We start from the raw sequence: 19,297 nt of genomic DNA on the forward strand, positions 1-19,297 counted from the left end.
CATTTGTTTCAAAAAAAAAAAGGCCCCAGTCTTGATTTAGTCTTGTTTCCTTTTCGACCAGCAGTTCAGCTGAAGTGTTTGAGTATTAGCTGTTTTCGGAGGTCCTCTGCCTGGCTGTCGCGGTCCTCGGGTCTCTGTTCGAGGCTCTCGGGCTGCTCCAGGGGGTCGGTTCTCTCCAGAGTCCAGGCGTCTAATCCAGACTGCAGGGAGGCGTTGTGGAGCACGCAGCAGGCCAGCAGGATGGACGAACTCCTCTCTGGAGAATACTGCAGGACAAGAGAGGAGACAGGATAGCTGGATGACACTGCTCTCAGTACGATGCTGCTCTGTGTACACAGGGAGAGGTTAGTTTAGCATAGAAAAGTACCTGTAGGTATCCTTTGGTGCCGTCCAGACATCTGAATCTGGTCTGGATGGCTCTGAAGGTTCTGTCCACTATCTCATGTGTAGCCGTGTGGGCCAGGTTATATTGAAACTCTGCAGGAGACTCTGGGCAGTCGACCGGGGTCATCAACCACTTCCTTAGAGGGTAACGACGGTCACCTAGGAAAGAGAATAGGACTTTAATCCTTCGCTGGACCTTTTCAGACTAAAAAGTGATGTTGAAATCCACATCTCACCCAGCAGCCAGCCCTCCTCTGTGTCCTGCAGCTGTTTGCGGAGAGCAGATCTTTCGAGAACATCCGTGTCTCTGAGACCTCCAGGCCAGTGTGTCTCTGCGCTGAGCAGCAACCCTCTGGCATCACAAACCAGCTGACAGCCCACGGAGTGAAACCCCTTCTTGTTCACGTATGACGAGTCTTCGCTGTTGGGAGCTTTGATGGTGACCTGGAGATGAGGGGGAAACAATATCGGTCAGGCTGTCACTTGTGTACAAAGTGTTCCAAAGTTTTAATAAAGTATAATATAGTAAACCTGAACATAGTCCAGCACCCCCAGTACTCCTGGGAGTCCTGCCACCCGCTGAAACTGCTCTGTGCTGGAGGGATCTCTGTATGTGAAACACAAATATGGCTGTTATTGTAATTTGTCTCCCTATTCTTAATGTTTTTAATATTTTGTCTGCCTCTATAATCCAGCATAGTATCGCACCTGTTGAACGTGATGAACTGGGGCGCTTTCTCCACCAGGGCTCTGGTCACGTTGGACACGCATCTTGACATTGACGCCTGGCTGATCCCTATAGTGTCTCCCATAGATGTCTGGAACGAGCCAGATGTGTAGAAGCCCAAAGCAGCCAACACCTGGACCTCAGGACTGATGGCTCTGGACCGCTGTGTCCGTCTGCAGAGGGCCTGACGCACAGAAACACAACCACATGCATAAACACATTTAAATGGGCAGATAACTGGATGAGATTGTTAAAAAACTGAGGATGAGCACATACTAACCTCTCGGAGTAATTCCACCAGATACAGAATGAACTCTCTGGGGAAGCCAAATTGCGAGAGGAGGACAGTGTCTGGGACAGAGCCCAGGTCAAAGCGGTCCAGGGTCTTGTGGCCTCGACCATGTAAGAGCAGATCACAGTCCAATATGGCTATAGGGATCGCCATGCTGTGGGCAAAAACACATTTATATCATTACATAATTTGCAATGATGGAAAGCATCTTGTTTTTACTCAATATGAGTAAAGTTCGTATGCATTTCAAATCCTGATGAATGTGATGCATAGCTACAGTATAATAGAGATGATAGCAGTTTTATTTTGTTTCATTTTATTACATTGCCAATGAAGCCCTTGCTGTCTGGAAAATTGTGGACGATTATAACTTAACATCACGGAAAACCTGTTAACATGTTTTGAAGCTAACGTTAGCCTTAGTTAGTACAGAATCAAACGAAGCAAAGGCGCTAACTAGCTAGCTAGCTAGCTAGCTATCATCTGAGCTTTCCTAATTTCAGCTATGCGTACCTGTGGAGGCCACTTTACTCACTCACTCAGATGAACAGCCGTAACGTTAAATGAAAATTAAAGCATAATTGATTTTGTTTGCATTGTTATGGAAAGGGCCCTTACCTTTATTACAAAAGTCATGCAGCTTGTTCAACCAAAACAAACCTCAGAAACACCAATCTTGAGATACACATTCGCAGATTCGACAGGAAGTTGCAAGTGTTTTATTTTTTGCAGATTGTCGTTTTAAATTAAATAAAATTGAATTTATCTTGTTCATTTGCTCATAATGTGTATGATGTGTCTAGTGTTTTATTGACGATACATTTTAGAGACACTAGAAATATCAACGAAAGTGCCGTTGTGAAAGTGCTACTACCCAAACACGTCGACATGGAGAAGATAAACAGAAAAGTAGCACAGTCGGTGTTGACGTTGCTTACATCTGAATTAAGCGCATGCATGTCTGTGGGACACAGCGTCGCGTTACATCTTTATTAAATTAATTCGTATTTTATTGAAGCTGCATTCCGAAGGGAGAAGCTAATGTGAGTTATGGTGTTTTCTGATGACGTTAAAGTGCGTGCAGTTTAGCCTGCTAGCTAACATTAGCTACATGCTAACGCTAGGTGGCTAATTATCGATGAAAATAAGGTATTGTCCGTATTATATCGTTCAACCTCCAAATATTATTCGGACAATTTCATCTGAACGTGAGCTGGAGGCCTCACTTGCTAACTTAACAGATGTTATACAGATATAAGGGTTACATTGCTGCCAGTTGGTAATGTTAAATAGATAGCTAGCTAGTAAAATAGGCCTATGTGTGTCAAAACATTGCCTTTGTTATTGAGTTTTGAACCCATGGACTGAATGTATGGTGGTAATATTCAATAATAGTTTATTTATTCAACTTTTCTCTGAAATTATTTGTTTCTGACAATTTAAATTCATTATAATTTGGAATGCAGTGGCAACAATAGTGTGTGCTCACTAATCTTACACTGCTAACCTGGCCAGGAACCATAATTACTCAAATATAACGTTACGTTAACTATTAAATGTTTCGTTAGCTAAAAGTGGATTACAGCCACTGTATTGAGATATGTTAACCTCTAATGGCTTGTCTTGTTTGATTGCAGGGTCTTGACAACATGGACAGTGGCCTGAGTCCCCAGGATAAGAAGGACTTGGACAAGTTCATTAAGTTCTTTGCCTTGAAGGTAAAAAGCCAGAATGGTGCTCCTGTTTCTAGTGGCTTTGTTCTGTCATTGGTATCTACTGATGCAGGCGTTTTGGTTTTGAGATACTTGTCACTGATATGTTGCGGTGACTCTGGATACTCTGCTGCTGACTAGTGAAGGTTTCTTATGTCCTCTGTGTAGACTGTCCAGGTGATCGTCCAAGCTCGTCTTGGAGAGAAGATCTGCACTCGCTCGTCCTCATCGCCTACCGGCTCTGACTGGGTAAAATAAGTCTTTGTTTTACCTTTTTGTTGTTGATCACATTTACAGTTCCCTGTATTTGACTATTGGTCTTTTTCTTCAAAGATGTAAATTATATCGTTTTGTTTCTTGTTGTCATTTCTTCTAGTTTAATTTGGCCATCAAAGACATCCCAGAAGTGACTCATGAAGCCAAGAAGGCACTGGCTGGCCAACTCCCAGGCATCGGGCGCTCCATGTGTGTCGAGATCTCCCTCAAGACGTCAGAGGTAAAACCTCCTTTGATCATCTGCTGCTGTCCCTTTTCTTCTTTTATTAATGTTACTTCTCACTCACAGGACCTCAAACAGTGCAGGGACTTTAAATATTCAAACATAACAAATAATAACTTCAGGTATCAGGTTTATAAACTAACAGAGACGACAACATGTTGTGTACCTATACTGCTGTGTCGACCATAAAAGACTCACCAGCTTTATGCATTTTGAATATTAAACGGAACACTCATTTACTTCTGTATTGTTGTGGAATATTTCTATGAATAGTCGGGAGAAGAGTGTCAAAGTGTTATCAAATCAATGTCAAATGAAACAGAGTCTGGATGAACGATCAAAGTTGTAATAGTCAATTTATTTGCTTGCAAGCAAAGAGAACACTGTCTCACAGACACATCACGTCATCTGCAGGAGGTGCTCTGACAACATAGTCAGATACATGGACATTTATACTCAGCCAGGTGCTTCCTTTGATTAGGTCACTGTGACCTAATCAAAGAGTTAAGTCACAAGAAATACAGAGTCTGAATAAGCCTGTTTTACCATCACACATCACATATACATACAGAGGGTCATGCTCTTCAGCTGATGCTCATCAGGAAGTACCGTAATCTAGACCTCTGTGTGTCGCCGTCTTTGAAGACAGAAACAATGCACAGGAAAACAGATAACAAGATAACAAATAACAAGACACCTGGATGCAGAACTGATAGAATCATCTACTCAAATAGGTTTTGTGCCTGCACTTTTAAAGACTTACATTCTTCAATCCTAAAGCATAAGACGATGACATATTTTCCCATAACAGTATGTAAAAAATATACAATTATTTTTACATATATATATTTATTTCAATTGTCTGTGTCTCTCTGTCTCACTCAGGGTGACTCAATGGAGTTGGAGACCTGGTGCCTGGAAATGAATGAAAAGTGAGTGTGTTTTTATTGTTGTAGATTAAGGAATATTTAGGAAATTAAGAAGTTTATCAGAGCTGGCTTGTGAGCAAGCGAACAATGGAGCAGCACAAAAATAAATGTCAGATGCTTTCAGTTATAAATGTCTTACTTTGTCTCTATTTCAGTGACATTTTGTAGTTTGTATCACGTCTGTGAAGTGCTGCTGTTGATCCACGAGAAACACTTTATAAAAACCATTAAAGGAAAGTTATTCTGGCTTTATATATTGAGCTGGCGAGTCATTTTGAGTTGACATTTCTGGGAAACACCGCCGCGCTGCTGAGTTGTAATGAGTCAATGTGTCGCCTGCCTCTGCTGTAGGTGTGATAAAGACATCAAGGTGTCGTACACAGTCTACAACCGTCTGTCTGTGCTACTGAAGTCTCTGCTGGCCATCACTAGAGTAACACCCGCCTATAAGCTGTCCAGAAAGCAGGGTCACGACTATGTCATACTATACAGGTGAGTGAAACAGTTGGATTAACGGCTTAAGCAACACCTGCTCTGATCTGTCTCCTGTTACACACAATGGATGTATGACATGTCCCAATTTGTTTCTGCCTCTATTTAGGATTTACTTCGGGGAAGTCCAGCTCAGTGGATTAGGAGAAGGTAACTGAAAACGTGCCTAACTTGTGTACTAATTCATTTAAACATGTATACGTGCATTCCATGAGCGGACATGTGTGCTCACTGAAGCTCGTCGTTTGTGTTTAAGGTTTTCAGACGGTGCGCGTCGGCGTTGTCGGCACCCCCGTTGGCACGGTTACGCTGTCCTGCGCTTACCGCACCAACCTGGCATTCATGTCCAGCAGGTAACCGACACGCTACACGCGATATCATTTGCTTGTTGAAGTCAGGATGAGTGAATAACCGGTCCGCCGCTGACACGTCGTCTCCTGCAGAGAGTTTGAGCGCGCGGCTCCCATCATGGGGATCATCGTGGATCACTTCGTGGATCCTCCCGGCTGCGGCCAACGGCCTGCCAACATGGGACATCCCTGCAACTACAGGTAGCTACAGAAAACAATGGAAACCCTGACATTATATGCCCACAACTCCCACTCAAAAGTTTCAATCTTCTACTTTACAATGTGTGTGTGTTCAGAGCTCCAGATGAGGACGATGGAGGACCATATGCAGGGGTTCAAGATTCACAGGAGGTCTGTACCACCTCCTTCTCCACCTCCCCTCCATCACAGGTAAGAGGACACGGTCACTCGCTCCTCTTTATCCTCTCCATTTTCATACCTGTTCTTTATTTCACTTTCCCTTTTCTCTCTGTCTGTTTTCTTTTTATTGTATGTTTATCTGTGTGTGTGTGTGTGCGCACTCGCTCAGTGTGTGTGCACACTGAGTCCTTCGCCCTCTAAACTGTCTAAGCCCCTCCCTCTGGACAGTCTGCCGTTTCCACTGGCTCCGGGACTTGTCACTCACACTGTGAGTTTATACTGGCCACTGTGTGTGTGATGCTCCATCGCTTACCTCAGCGTGTTATGCACTGTAGACCTGTTTCATTATGATGACTCATCATCTGTACCACATAGTAAACCCACGTTCATCTCAAGAGCACATCTGTGACGTTGCGATAACACAGGTGTGTCTCAAATGTCGTGTTTTGAGGTTAATTTTCCCTCTTCCTTCTGTCCGTCTCTAGCTGTACGCTTCCAGGTTATCGTACCATCCTCCAGCTCTAACGGGAGCTGCACACCAGGTGATACACCAATCAATCCACCTCCAGATCCATATACATTTATCTGTGATACGTCGCTTGATAAGTTAGGGCAATATGAGTAAAAATCACAGATTTCTACTCGGTGTACTATATCTCTGCCCTGTTCCTCCTCCTCAGGTGTTGCATGCTGGGAAGGAGCATGGAGGGGCTGCGTTGGTTCCTGCCCAGCCTCATCGCGGAGCCGACGCTCATCTGACGGTGGAGAACGCTGCCCACACACCCGGCAGCAGGTAATTCTCCCCTGACATCACTGAAACATGTAGCTCTCTCTAAATGTCAAAGTCACCTTTCTTCATCCGGCCCCGTGAAGACATGTTGGATTGTTAATCGACATCCGACCGATGACTCGCTCGTCTCTCTTCCCAGTGGCGACGATGACGGCCTGACGCACAGCGGAGAGAGGAGGACCACCGCTTCCCCCTCGGACCCTGTGGAGTCTCTCAACGCGTTCACGAGGAAGATCGGAGCCTTCGTCAATAAAGCCAACGCACCGGTAGGTAACTGGCCTACAGTTGTTTTGTCGTGAGTGAAGAGAGCACTGAATTTAACCCCGTGTGTGTGTAGATAACAGCAGCCAGTCTGGACCTGCCATTTGCTGCATTTGCTCCTCGAGGCCTGGACCCAGAGGAGAACGATCCCATGGTAGATATTACGATCATTTTTTCCCCTCGTACATCCTGATACTTTAGTCAAGTTTTGTACAGTTGGTATATTCTCTGTGTGTGTTCAGGTGCAGCCTCCAGACTCTCCTTCCTGCCCCTCACCCCTGCAGGCCAGCCTCCAGTCTTATGGCTCAGAGGGATCGGGGCAGCAGGACGACTTCGTCATGGTCGACTTTGTACGTACCGTAATTATTTTTTTGACAAAAATTTGAAATCCCTTAGTGTGAAGGTGAGGTGTTTGGAGGAAGTTCATACATTTGCTCTTAAAATCCAGCTTTTTTTTTTATACAGTCAAATAAATAAATTCTGGAGAAGTTTATGAAATCTAAAGGTCTCTTTCACCATCTGCAGCGTCCAGCCTTCTCTAAAGATGACCTGTTGCCGATGGATCTGGGCACTTTCTACAGAGAGTTTCAGAACCCCCCTCAGCTGGCCAGCCTCTCGCTACACATCAGCTCCCAGTCGATGGCCGATGACCTGGTAACACACTCGCTTTTTAAGTCACGATTAGAAAGTCCGAAGCGAAACCGAATGCCTGCTTGTGATAATGTCCTATTGCCTTGTCTGCAGGACTCGCTGCCAGAGAAACTGGCCGTTTATGAGAAGAACATCGACGAGTTTGACGCTTTCGTGGACATGCTCCAGTAGAAGAGACGCGAAGGACGACGTGTGAGGAAAGACTAAATGGATGGTGGCAAATGAAGCGGAGAAAAAAAAGAACAAAAAGGGAGAAGCAGAGTGAGAATCGCTCACTAAAATCACCTTATTTTAATGTGAATTGCTTAATTTTCTGACACTTTCTTCTCCCACCTTCCCGTCAGGCACGCTCGCACAGATCCCTGTAAATACTGTATTATCTCCGCCGCACACTGGAGGACACGCCTCTCTGGCCTGGTAGTGTTCATCTGAAGCTAAACTTTATTTTCTATGTGGCACAGCTCTGCTCACGCCATCAGTGTTTAATCAGGCGTGTAATTCAGAGGACGGCCGACCTGCTCTCGTGGTAGTTTTTGTGAAACTAGCATCGCTATAATCGAGCTGCCCTCCAATGAACACTACTCTCCTCTGAAGGTTTCCACGACATCACGGCCTCTTCTGATCACACGGTGCGACTTTAGAAATCAAACCGGTTCCCTTTGTGTCACAGGCATAGTCTTCGAAACTGAAATCTTGAAAAGCCGGTCTCGCCAAACGTGTTGTAATTCAGAGACTTGCTGCGCGTCTTTAGTTTCCCTAGCTGGTCTGGGGATTTATACGGGCAACTTCAACGTTCGCAAATGGCCCCAATGGAATTTAAAGTTAATCAAATGCTTCCCATATGCGCACAGAAAAACATTTCTCCACGCTGAAGCAACTTGTTGAACTACATTCGGTTGCCAATTTATTATCACACTGCATTAGTCCCAGCTACCTAATAGACTGGCAACTGAGTGCATTACATACAGGCTGTATAATACCGGTATGTATATTTTGGGCCGTCTACTGAAGGGGGTAACCATCCACGACTGGTTGAAAGCTTTAATTTAAACTTCTCTCTGCTGTTGGTCTAAGTGTCCTAATAAAGCATGGCTGCTCTGTTGAAACAACTGTCTGTCAAATGCTTGGGGCCACAAAACAAGTGTGCACATGATTACCACACGAGAGATGAGGTTTAATATGATCTAAAAAAACAAAATCCCAATGGGCAGAGATCTAATTTACGACTTAATAAATCAAATGAAAGAACTTCTCAAATGGGATTTTATTGTTGGTAGTTTTCCATCACATACCTGCAGGGCTGCAAAGGGTCAAAACCATAAAGTTGTGTATGGGAACACGCATTTTACAAATACTCTACAATTCATGTTTCACACACCGTCACCAGCTAAATACGCTCTTTGTTTCCGAGGGCCCCTCTTCTCTTAAACTGCTACCGAAAAAAAGGGGCCGAGAACCGTTCAGCGAACATTTTAAACTTCAGACCCGTGAACAGCTATCTTCAGGGTCTATGGAGGAAACTCTCCCAGGCAACGATGATGTAAACCCCCCCCCCTAACTATTTATGTTTTCTAAGAGTTAGCCACCGAACATGCCGTTACTTTTCCAAACACGCCCTCTGAGCTGTGGACGAAACTGAACAAGAAAAAATACAAAAAAAAAAAAAAAAGTTTTCACAGGAAACGGGCAGTGTGCATTTTCCACCTCATTAGACTGCTCAGTCCACTAGAATGTCCTGTCCCCCCACGGTGGCCCCCTCTGAGCCAGACTGTCAAATGAGTGTGTTGGGCCGACGTGGAGACTGAGTCCCTCGAGTCAAACGTTGGGGAGGACGACGACTGACACTTAACTCTGGTTGCCACTTCCTTGGACACGGGGTGAAAGTCTTTGAGGTGGATGGCCAATGTCCTCCATTGTCATAAATATCCAACCTGCCCCCTCCTCCCCAGTGGAGTTATATAATAGTGGGGTCGGGGTGGTGGGTGTTGAAGCCGGCGTCCACACACACACTACAGATCAGAGCAGGAGGGAGGAGATCCAGGAGCTCGACTTTTCTTCATGGGCTTACTTTTTTTATTTATTTTTTTTATAAAGGGCGGGGAGGTGACCGGGGGTCCGGGCTCAGGCGGTGTTCAGTAGGTCCTGTATGGCTTTCTGCTGCGTCTCGTTCAGCGTCGACACACACTGCGTCCATAGACCCGCCGACACCTGGAGGACACGACACAACAGATTCGTTCACTTCATGTCCGCTCGGGTTTCTTAGCGCGAACACTTTTTGATGCGGCGTGCGGTAGCGGCTCACCTGCACTTGACGGATGACGTTCGCCAGCCGTTTGCTGCACGCGTCTTCACTCTTCACCGATTCGTTTGAGACTCCGTCCGCGATGATGAGGAAAATTTTAGGCAGGTTGGCGTTGTCTGGCCCGAGGGCAATCGGGTTGTTGCTGTGGAGGGAAGACAGACGATTAAGATTTGTACAACATAAGTGTAACAAAAAATACATTTAAAGAAATTTGAGTCGCCCCGACCTTTCGATGAGGTCGCACAGGAAGTCAAACGTGTGGACGGCCTCCTCTTTGTCCTCGTTGAGCGGCAGCCAGCTGAGCCAATGGGGGAGGATCTCGTTGACGTTCACGCACTCTGGCCGAAACCTCATGACCTTTCCGACGGCGGAGATGCAGTTCTCCGTGGCGTTGACGTTCTCTTTGGCGCGCGAGTCCGCCGCCTGGATGACCCTCACCATTAGGGGGATGGCCTCTGGATCAAAGGAAAACAAACGCACCCGGTTAACCGAAAACGGAACGCTCAGCCGGCGGCAACACAAGTGATGGGCGGAGCCGGAGGCCGGTACCTGTGCAGAACGGGCGGTAGCTCTCTCCTCCGTGATGGGCCATGACGCCGGCGCCGTACGCGGCCGCCTGCCGGACCTCGGGGCTCGTGTCGCACAGCGACTGCAGCATCGGCGGCAGGAAGTACTCGGCGTATTTGAAGGAGGCCGGGCTGCAGTGCTCCACCACGTCGTCGAAGATGCACAGACCCCACTGTCTGTCCGCCCACGGCCTGCTGGGACACTGAAGACGAGGTTGGTTAGTTTCTGTTGGCCTTTAAGTGACGATAAATATGCACAACATGGCTGCAGACGCACAGAAAACAGGAAGTACTCACTATTAGCTGGACGATGAGCTGCAGCAGCTGTTCGAACCAAGGCAGCACCTTCTCTTTGTAACTGCTGAACACCGAGTGCAGGATGTCAGACACTTTGGTCAGGATGTACACGTCGTTCTCATCCTGCAGTAGGAAAAGATAATGAGGACTCGCACTATGTTCTTCACCATTTCTGACTATTCGAGGTCAAAATGTTCACCTCGTCTTGTAACGATTCCTCCACCTGCTCGTCGTAGTCTTCATCCTGTCTCTTGGCTGTGAGGAGCAAAGAAGTGGTCGGTGAGGATTGTGCATAAAACACACATCTTTTGTGTGTTTTTCAACATTCAAAACAGATTCTATGGCTGGAATGAAGTCTCACTCTGTCTGAGCTCCTGGTTCTTAAAGTGCTCCTCCAGCTTTGCTTTCAAGATGCCGCCCAGCTCCTCGAAATGCTCGTTGTGCAGACAGCCGTCTCCCATCAGCTCGATGCACTTTAGACCGAAAACAAAAACGCAGGTCACAAACCGGGCCCAGCTCCTAAAAACGGATCAAAATGTTAAAAAACGCTGCATGAAGTTACCTTGGCAAAGGAGTGCATGATCTCCGACAGGACGTCGGAGTCCGGCTCGGTGCCGATGGCCTTGATGAGGGCGTCGCACATGAAGTGCCACATCTGGGTGAGGTACTCCGGCCCTCGGACCCGCGCGCACTCCAGCAGCAGGGGCATGGACTCGGCCGCCGCCACCCGCACACGTGAGACAGTTAAGGGGAACACCATCGAATCCTCAAATCCTTCACGTACACGTAATGCCCCCAGTTACAGCTCGAAAAAGGTGAGAAGTCCCCGTCTAAAAAAGGATATCGTCATGGAAGTAGAACTTGAGCAGAGGAACCATCAGCTTCACCACCTGCTCCGTGTACTCCACGAAGCCCTCCTTCAGCTCTTTGGCGTAACACACCTGGAAAAACAGAGCATCTCACTGACAGGACTATCTCGGTCATAGATACGAGATAAACAAGGGATTTACATTAACGCTACCATCTGGTTTCTCCGTAGCGGACCAGACTACTCACCAGCATCTGGCAGGCAGTGGCCTTCTCCTCCAGGCCCGCCGTCTTGATGCCGAAACTCTGCTGGTCTCCCAGGTTGACGAACTCCCAGCCGTCGTCCTCAGATATGTTCTCCATGTCCTGGGCTACGAGGCGGAGACAGACTCGTTCAAATACCGCCGCTGCTGCTTTTGCGTCGTAAATACGGGGAACATGTAGTGCTTACTGTCGAGCAGGGCCACCTCAGGCTTGATGGAGGCGGTCTTCATCAGGGGGCCCATCACCACAGGCAGGTACTGCTGAAACTCCTTTCCCAGGATCTTGCACATCCGGGCCCACGCCGATATCATGTAGGAGATCTAAACCGCAGCAGAACAGGGAGACTATATTGCAACAGCGATCGAGGAAAACACAGACTGTTCAAAGTTCCGTTCAAGCCTCCCCCACCTGCGGATCGTCGTCCTCCAGGTCATTGAAGTCAGTCTGGGTTTTGAGGAGCAGCTGCATGACGGCGGAGGCGTCTGGCATGAACTGGGAACAGAACAGGAAAAGAGGGACGCACGTGAAGACGGCAGCCATCTTTCATTTCACAGAACCTCGGGGGGGATATTTTCCCGAGCAGACGTACCTTCTCCTTGCCGACCGCCAGGCCGATGAGGCTGATGCACTCGATGGTCTTGCCTCGAAGCAGCCGGAGCTCCTTCTGCACGGCGTTCTCGACGATGTGCTTGAGCGACGGCATGAACAGGTCGTAGTACGGCACGAACTTCTCCTCGGCCGTGTCCGCCACCGAGGCGATGGACGTCACCACCTGCTCCAGGACCAGTTTGGTGCCCTTCTGGATCAACTGGGGAGGGAAGGGGACACGGTTAGGACTCCCGACAGCCTGGCTGGATATATTAAAAACACAAGTATCTATTTGTACCTCTTGCAGCTTGGCTACCATGATGACGTGAAGGTGCTGCACCAAGCTGTCCAGATACGGGATCAGCAGGGATTTGGGACAGTCCTCTGTGAAGTTGATGAGGGCGGCGGCGGCGTGCGCCTGCACCCGGGGGTTACTCTGGTCCTCCATGGTCTGAAGCAGGGCCGAGATCACCTAAGGGGGAGGCGGATGCGGCGTCAGAGTCCACAGTAGTAAACCGTTACCGCGTGAACCCGTCCCGCACGGATCATTCGTTACCTTGTCGTGGAATTTCTTTTGGAAGGTCGGGGCGAAGTCTGTGGCCATTTGTCCAATGGCATTGCAGGCAGCGTAGCGCACCCGTGGGTGCTGAGGGGGGAGAAGGAAGCCAAACTCATTACCACCATATGAGATGCTGCGTAAAGTCGTAAAACCGTAACTAATTTCTTACAGGATCGGCGCAGAAGATGAGGACGAAGCTGACGATCTCTTGGAGGATGGCCTCCATCTGCTGGTGGCAGCCCTCGCCGATGGCCGACAGCGCCATCAGCCCGGCGTGGCGGTACTTCCAGTCAGCTGGCGACAGACGCACAGGGTTGATCTCGTTCGTGCCGAACTGATTTTGAATTCTGACAGTTTGAACAGCGGCAGGTTTTACTTACGGTTCTGCAGCATCTGCATGATGTGCTGCTTGATCATGGGCAGGATGATCTTTCCTCCCAGGCCACAGGCGATTCTGTCGAGAGCGCTCTCCCCGGCCACAGCGTTACTGGAGGGGGACAAGAAATAAATCACTCAACACACTTTCAAACCTTTTGAGTGCTTTGTCTTTGAGGGTCCCTTACATCTGTGTCTTGGTGGCTGTGCACCAGGCATTACCTGTCAAAGTCATCGTCCTCCAGCTCATCAGCCATGGCCCACTGGTCATCGTCCTCGAGGTCCACCATCATCGCCAGCATCTGGGGCACTGAAGACACAGCACACGCATAATTACGACTGTCCGAAAACTATTTCCCCCGGATCCTCCGGGGCGGACGAAACTCATAGGGGAGGGACCGTTTAACGCTCTCCTCCTCACCGCTCTGAGCCACGATGGCCGTGTGTTTCCTCAGCATGGCCGCCGCCGTCTCCGATAAAGTGACGATGACCTCCAGCGCCAACTGCCTCTGCATGTTAGTCAGGTTGGTGTCGGCACACAGCTGAAGAGACACGGCGACACGTTGGGTCACGTCGGTGTAATGCAAATCTGATGCCAAGGAATATTTTGCATTCGGGTGCTCTCTGACTCACCTTCAGACAGAGCTGCAGGGTGGGCTCCAGGTTGGGCCTCAGGTATTTGGGTGCCGTGTCCGCGATCTCCACTAAGGACTTGAGCACAGAGTCGTCCGCCTGGTAGCACGAGTCGTTCACAGCCTGATTGAAAACAGAATCTGCGGTCAGCGCTGCAAATGCGTTCATTCGGCCGTGACTGCCATCATGAGTCACAGACTGGCAGCGCTCACTGAGACACTGTTGCAGTAGATCTCTCATCTGTAAGGCATCTCACCTGCAGGAGGCCTGGGAGGAGGTCAGCGAAGTGCTTCAGCAGAGCCGAGTTGCTCTCGTTCGACAGAACAAAGGACGCTGCAGCGCGAGCCGCCAGGGTGCGAATCTGAAGGATAGTTTGAAATAAATACAGTGTACAGTCGTATTAAATCGGGATATTAACGGCCCTAAATCCCGCTCGGGGGAGCTCTTACCTGTGGGTTTGCCTGGTCCTGCATGCACTGAACAAGCATGCGCTTGATAACCTCCATATAGTGCTGCTGCTGGTTGCCGAAGATCCCCGGGAAGTTCCTAAAGAGGACGAGACACACAACTGTCAGCCGGCAGTGCTTACAGGCAGACGAATCGCGTCAATATACATGTCCCAAGTAAAAGACGTGGGGTGAAGCGAGCAGAGGGCTCACCAGAATATGTGCAGGGCAGATTCTCGCAGGTTCACGCTGTCAGAGTTGACAGAGTCGAAGAGGAACTTGAGCACCTCGGGCCACTGGTTATTCCCGTCGTCATCTGGATGAAAGACATCACAATCAACAACTCATTTTCGGAGTAAAATAAAACCAAAACCCTATATTTGTCACAGTAAAATGAATCCGTTACCGATGAGGTTGCGGGTGAGCTCGGCTGCGATGTCGCAGACCTTCTTGCGGATGTTGGGCGAGGTCTCCTGGTGGATGCTGGTCAGCAGCTCCGTCTTGATGGCCGTCTGCATCTCCAGCGTCAGGCCCGGGTAGACCTCCTCGAAGGACGCCGACAGCAGCCGCCGCAGCAGCACCGCCGCCATCTGTTTGACCTGAGCGGCGATTAGAAGCTAGTTTTATTTGACAGCTTTTATTTGGATTCATTTTGCCAGTTTGTGTTTACAGCTACCAGACATGCACGGGAACATTTGGTGGAATCAAATATTTGAGTCGGTCAAAAAAAACAACAACGCACTGACAGCATCTCAGAAAGGCAGCATCACTCTCCAGGGGGCAAGCACCTAGTGCCTGCTCCCATTTCAAGGCTCTAATAATATCAGCCTTGGGGTGAAGAAAAGGAGAGGGCGCATGAGGGAACAAGCAGCTGGTGAACTCTGAGTAAACATAACCGCCTGGATGCCAAAACCGTGACTCATAACGAGCAAACGCGTGGTGGCCGCGCTGCATTCGCGAGATGCCGCGAACGTGGCGACTGTCTCAGAAGCAGAGCTACGACAGTGACGCTGCGTCACGTGACCTGTGACTTTGTCGGCGTGAAAGTGTATAAACCTCCTCTGCAGCGGCTGCATCTCGGATGGCCTGCAGCAAGAATGTGATCTTGTTCTGGCCCAGGATGGTGTCATAGGTCTCCTGCGAAGAAAAAGGAACGGGTCAGTGGCGCAAGTGAAACACGACTCATCACAAATACACTGGTGTTAAAAAATAACAAGGCAAGCATAGAAGCAGCCACTAAGTTCTTATTGCAGTTTGGACACTTCAGACCTTCGACGTCATGGGACGCGACTCTCACCGAGGGGGACATTTTAAATAAATAAGACCGGTTGTTCTGTGGATTTGGTTTGGTCTGGTCTCGAACGCTCTCAAGCTGCCTCACAGAAGCCATAAAAGAAACGCAAACACACACGTGAAGGGCTGGGTGTGCTCCGAGGCGAATGTTAAGATGATGATCACTGTCGCAACAGTCTGACTGGAGAGAAACCAGATTACTGAGTCAACACGTTGAAATATAAACCGTACACACAGGCTGCTCCTTCCCAAACATGACTTCTCCCAATGATTTCTTCACCAGCATCATCATCATCTGCCTCACATCCACCAACGTGTGTAGCTTTTAGTCACTCTTAGTCCATAGCATACTCCCAAACAGCCAAGATGACTTTAAAACTAGCTATTGCAAAAGCATAAAACAATGGTGACACTGCATGGCTCGCCATCCCTCACATCATCCCTTCATTTGTGTTGTGGGCACCTCTAAATGTTTAGCAGCTGTAGTCTTTAGCGGTTCATAACAGATGGATCAATTCCTATTGTGTGTGTAAGAGTAGAAAGGGGGGAGTTTTCATAAAAGGATGGATTCCAATGGGCTTAGTATCGCGGCAGACTGTCTGTGGTTCAATAAAGAAAAGCGCTGACTGCACAGCGAGGGATGAGCGTGATAAGATTCAGCCACCTCATCCAAAAGAGGTGAAACTGTGGCGACAATGCTTTTGCCGCGACAAGAGGCTCATCATGGTGGTGGTTGTGGGGAAAGTGAATAGGCCAGCTCGACTCAGCCCAAACAAATCCACTAGAGCACCTAATCCAGTGAGAGGGGATGAGCCGAGACGAGCCTCAACTGGTGACGTGACTGAAACGGAGATCACTCACTTTATACTAAACTCTGAGGACAACAACGCGTTTGTGTTTAACTTGACTTACAGAGCAAAATGACTGAAGGCCATGGTAAAAATCACAGCTAGCATAGCTAGCTGCCTGACTCCACCTGTAACATAACCACAACGGGGTTGTTGTTGATTATTCCACCTATAACGTGACACGTGTGTCGCCATTTAATTTCTGGCTATTTTAGCAGCCACACTGTTCAGCGCTAGCTTGCTAGCTAATGAAACTAGCAACACTGGAGCAACTCTCGTAGCTTCATGCTACATCCGGTACTCTTATAGCTAGATCCCCCCCCCTAGCTTCACGTTGCACGTGGGCTATCGAGCCTGACGCGAGAGCTCACTGCGCGCGCGGCCGGACTGGGTTAGCTATAGGCGGCTAGCTTTTAGCTAACCCCGATAACCACAGTTTTATACAATCGCAGTGCTTGTCACTCGTCAAATCCGCCACGTGTGGTTCTCTCACCTCCGATTGCTTCCTGACGGTGTTGTCAGGGCTCATCAAGTTGCCCAGCAGGAGGTAGAACTGCTGCTGCTGGTCCGCCATTGCAGTGAGATCCAAAAAGACCAGCCGGGTGGAGAAGCGGCGAAATGAGCCCGGCACACCAAGCGTCGGTCACACAATGCTACTCTCCGCCCAATGGCTGTCTGTATCAACTCTGCTCGTCTTTCATTGGACGAGAGCACCGTGTCAAACGCACACCATTGGCTCACAGCTTCTATTGGACGGACGTGACACAGAGAGGTGAGCGCTCTGATCCTGTTAGTTAATAATGAATTACCAAAGCGCGGGAAATGACTACATCATCGTAACAAAGTAGAAACAGCTCATTGTTGTTTTATGTGTCTATTATCAGTATGGAAAGTAACTACGTATATTTACTCAAGTACTGTACTTACGTACAATGTTGCGGTTCGCATATGTACGTATGTGCTAGGCATTACGGTAGCAGCGTATAATATCTGACTTCAAGATAAGAGCAGTTCTGGTGAGTTTCGGTTAACATGTCACATTCATTCAATAAGTCTGTAAATCATATACATTTATTAATACATTAAAAACATCATAAAATAGATACATATGAAACGAAATGAATGACTGGAAAAGTATACATTTTATAAATGATGACTTTAAACACACAATAATAATTACTGCATGTAAACTGTATTTCAAGGAAAAATGTAATTCCAATTGTGTAAATAATTATTCAAATATATTAATAAAGAATACATTTACACAGACCAGTATGACTTCAAAATGACAGTTAGCTCATGAATGAGATTTTGAAGGGCTTTCATTTTGAAATGGTACATCAGAATGTCCTGATAGTCTCTGGGTGACACCTTGAGGTGGTCTGCTATTAACCTGTTGTGAAAAGATTTTGGAGCTATGCACCATTTCCTCAAAAATATAATCTGAAATTAGACAAATTGTCTCATGAATGTGCTTTGAAGTTAACCCATGAATAAGATTTTGAAGGGCTTTAATTTTGAAATGCTACATCAGAATGTTGTTCCAGCACCTAATTGAATCCACGTTGTGCTTACCTTGACATATTTGGTGTATAAATAATACATCACGTTATTATAACAAGGGACGGGGCAATGTCCCAGCAGGTGGCAGCCAAGCTTAACTTCAGTGATTTTTGCCATGTATTCTTTCTCCTCCCAATGATCCCAGCAAACCTCTGCCAATAAAACCAGCTGCATGTCAAAGGGTACCTTTTATTATGATAACATTGATGGCTACACTGGATTTGTGAAGGATTTGTGCTTACTTTTCAGACACACGAGCCTCGCGCCCGTTCTCACACACAAAACTGCAATTTCGCACACATTTGGTCCACATTGACAGCACCCCTACTGGTCTGGATTTAAGCTGTGACTTGATGACGTTGACAGAGCCTGCAGCAGAGTCCAGGTCCGGATCGATGAACCTGCACCATCTCCGCCTCTGCAAACCTCACAAAACAGCAGGAATCGCACGCGGAGGAATCCGAAGTGAAAGGTAAGCTTCATTGAGTTGTGACTCAATTACTTCTTTTTTTCTGGTTGTTTTCGGTGCCGAACTTTCCGGAAAACGCATTTGGACTAAAAACATTTAACACGTAGTTTGTGTCACATAGAAATCCGCAATCAACCAAACTGTGTTTAAAATCTCTACTTTCTGACCTGATTTGCTGCTGACGACCACCACCACGGTGCATTATGGAGGAAGAGTTCAAAGTAATTATGTTGTTTTGTATCTGAAAATGAAGAGGCTCGTTCATCATGATTCATAAACATAAAAAAGTACTTTTTACAGATTGGCATATCTCTTCTAGTTTGAGTTTGTGGAGGTGCAATTATTATTTTTCATGACATGATCTATTTATCATGTGCATGATGATGTGAGAAGAGCTGATCCTGAGCGAATACAAATATTTGCTCCACTACAGTACAATGTGTGGATGCTCATGTACCTGTCAATCACATATGTGTACTGATAGGACCCCATCCGATGTTTTTAACATTAAATACAGCCTGTGTGGAAACCGAGCTGCTAAGTCCTCAGTACATATAAGGACTTATACTGCTGCTAATATATAACCCCCGAAATGGAAGTGGCATTAAATCATTAATCTGGACGCCTGAGCGTGTTACCCACAGACATCCACAGTTTCACACGAGGTCATGCTGAAGTGGAAAAGGAGAGAAAGATGGATGAGGAGGGAAAGAGGGCCGAGGCTGATGCACAGGCGGCTGGGTGTTCAGGTTTCCTCCACTCACACAGCCCAGAATTCAGACTCTGAGACTGTGTGTGTGTGTGTTTCACCTTTATTTATTCAGGGAAAGTTATGTGTTT

At 47.5% G+C, this 19,297-nt stretch overlaps 3 protein-coding genes across 4 annotated transcripts; 1 reads left to right on the forward strand and 2 right to left on the reverse strand.

The window, feature by feature from the left end:
- Positions 1 to 60: 60 nt before the first annotated feature.
- Positions 61 to 2,059, reverse strand: harbi1 (harbinger transposase derived 1). Its single transcript, XM_079296379.1, has 7 exons — positions 2,022 to 2,059; positions 1,392 to 1,557; positions 1,093 to 1,295; positions 916 to 991; positions 621 to 828; positions 368 to 543; positions 61 to 266 (listed from the first exon to the last, which is right to left on the reverse strand). The coding sequence occupies exons 2-7, from the start codon at positions 1,554 to 1,556 to the stop codon at positions 66 to 68; spliced, it is 1,029 nt and encodes a 342-aa protein (XP_079152505.1). The 5' UTR covers position 1,557; positions 2,022 to 2,059; the 3' UTR covers positions 61 to 65.
- A 238-nt stretch (positions 2,060 to 2,297) lies between these two features.
- On the forward strand, positions 2,298 to 8,510 carry atg13 (ATG13 autophagy related 13 homolog). 2 transcript variants are annotated; one of them, XM_079296540.1, is made up of 18 exons: positions 2,298 to 2,446; positions 3,041 to 3,121; positions 3,284 to 3,364; positions 3,492 to 3,611; positions 4,500 to 4,546; positions 4,895 to 5,035; positions 5,145 to 5,185; positions 5,292 to 5,388; positions 5,479 to 5,586; positions 5,682 to 5,775; positions 5,915 to 6,013; positions 6,231 to 6,287; positions 6,426 to 6,538; positions 6,675 to 6,801; positions 6,873 to 6,950; positions 7,039 to 7,146; positions 7,322 to 7,450; positions 7,541 to 8,510. In XM_079296540.1, exons 2-18 carry the CDS (start codon positions 3,053 to 3,055, stop codon positions 7,616 to 7,618), a joined length of 1,587 nt encoding a protein of 528 aa, XP_079152666.1. In that variant the 5' UTR covers positions 2,298 to 2,446; positions 3,041 to 3,052; the 3' UTR covers positions 7,619 to 8,510. The 2 variants fall into 2 exon arrangements, with proteins under 2 accessions (XP_079152666.1, XP_079152667.1); XM_079296541.1 differs by lacking the exon at positions 5,915 to 6,013.
- A 182-nt stretch (positions 8,511 to 8,692) lies between these two features.
- kpnb3 (karyopherin (importin) beta 3) lies at positions 8,693 to 17,046 on the reverse strand. Its single transcript, XM_079296538.1, has 26 exons — positions 16,919 to 17,046; positions 15,341 to 15,421; positions 14,691 to 14,883; positions 14,498 to 14,600; positions 14,288 to 14,384; positions 14,095 to 14,199; positions 13,839 to 13,961; positions 13,627 to 13,747; positions 13,428 to 13,515; positions 13,211 to 13,317; positions 13,000 to 13,124; positions 12,828 to 12,917; positions 12,570 to 12,743; positions 12,273 to 12,491; positions 12,092 to 12,175; positions 11,871 to 12,003; positions 11,669 to 11,790; positions 11,457 to 11,553; positions 11,175 to 11,347; positions 10,974 to 11,085; positions 10,812 to 10,867; positions 10,613 to 10,735; positions 10,299 to 10,518; positions 9,976 to 10,204; positions 9,750 to 9,891; positions 8,693 to 9,655 (listed from the first exon to the last, which is right to left on the reverse strand). Exons 1-26 carry the CDS (start codon positions 16,997 to 16,999, stop codon positions 9,569 to 9,571), a joined length of 3,285 nt encoding a protein of 1,094 aa, XP_079152664.1. The 5' UTR covers positions 17,000 to 17,046; the 3' UTR covers positions 8,693 to 9,568.
- Between the last annotated feature and the right edge of the window lie 2,251 nt (positions 17,047 to 19,297).

This window comes from Melanostigma gelatinosum (genome assembly GCF_949748355.1).
Source record: "Melanostigma gelatinosum genome assembly, chromosome: 24".
Classification (NCBI taxonomy): Eukaryota; Metazoa; Chordata; class Actinopteri; order Perciformes; family Zoarcidae; genus Melanostigma; species Melanostigma gelatinosum.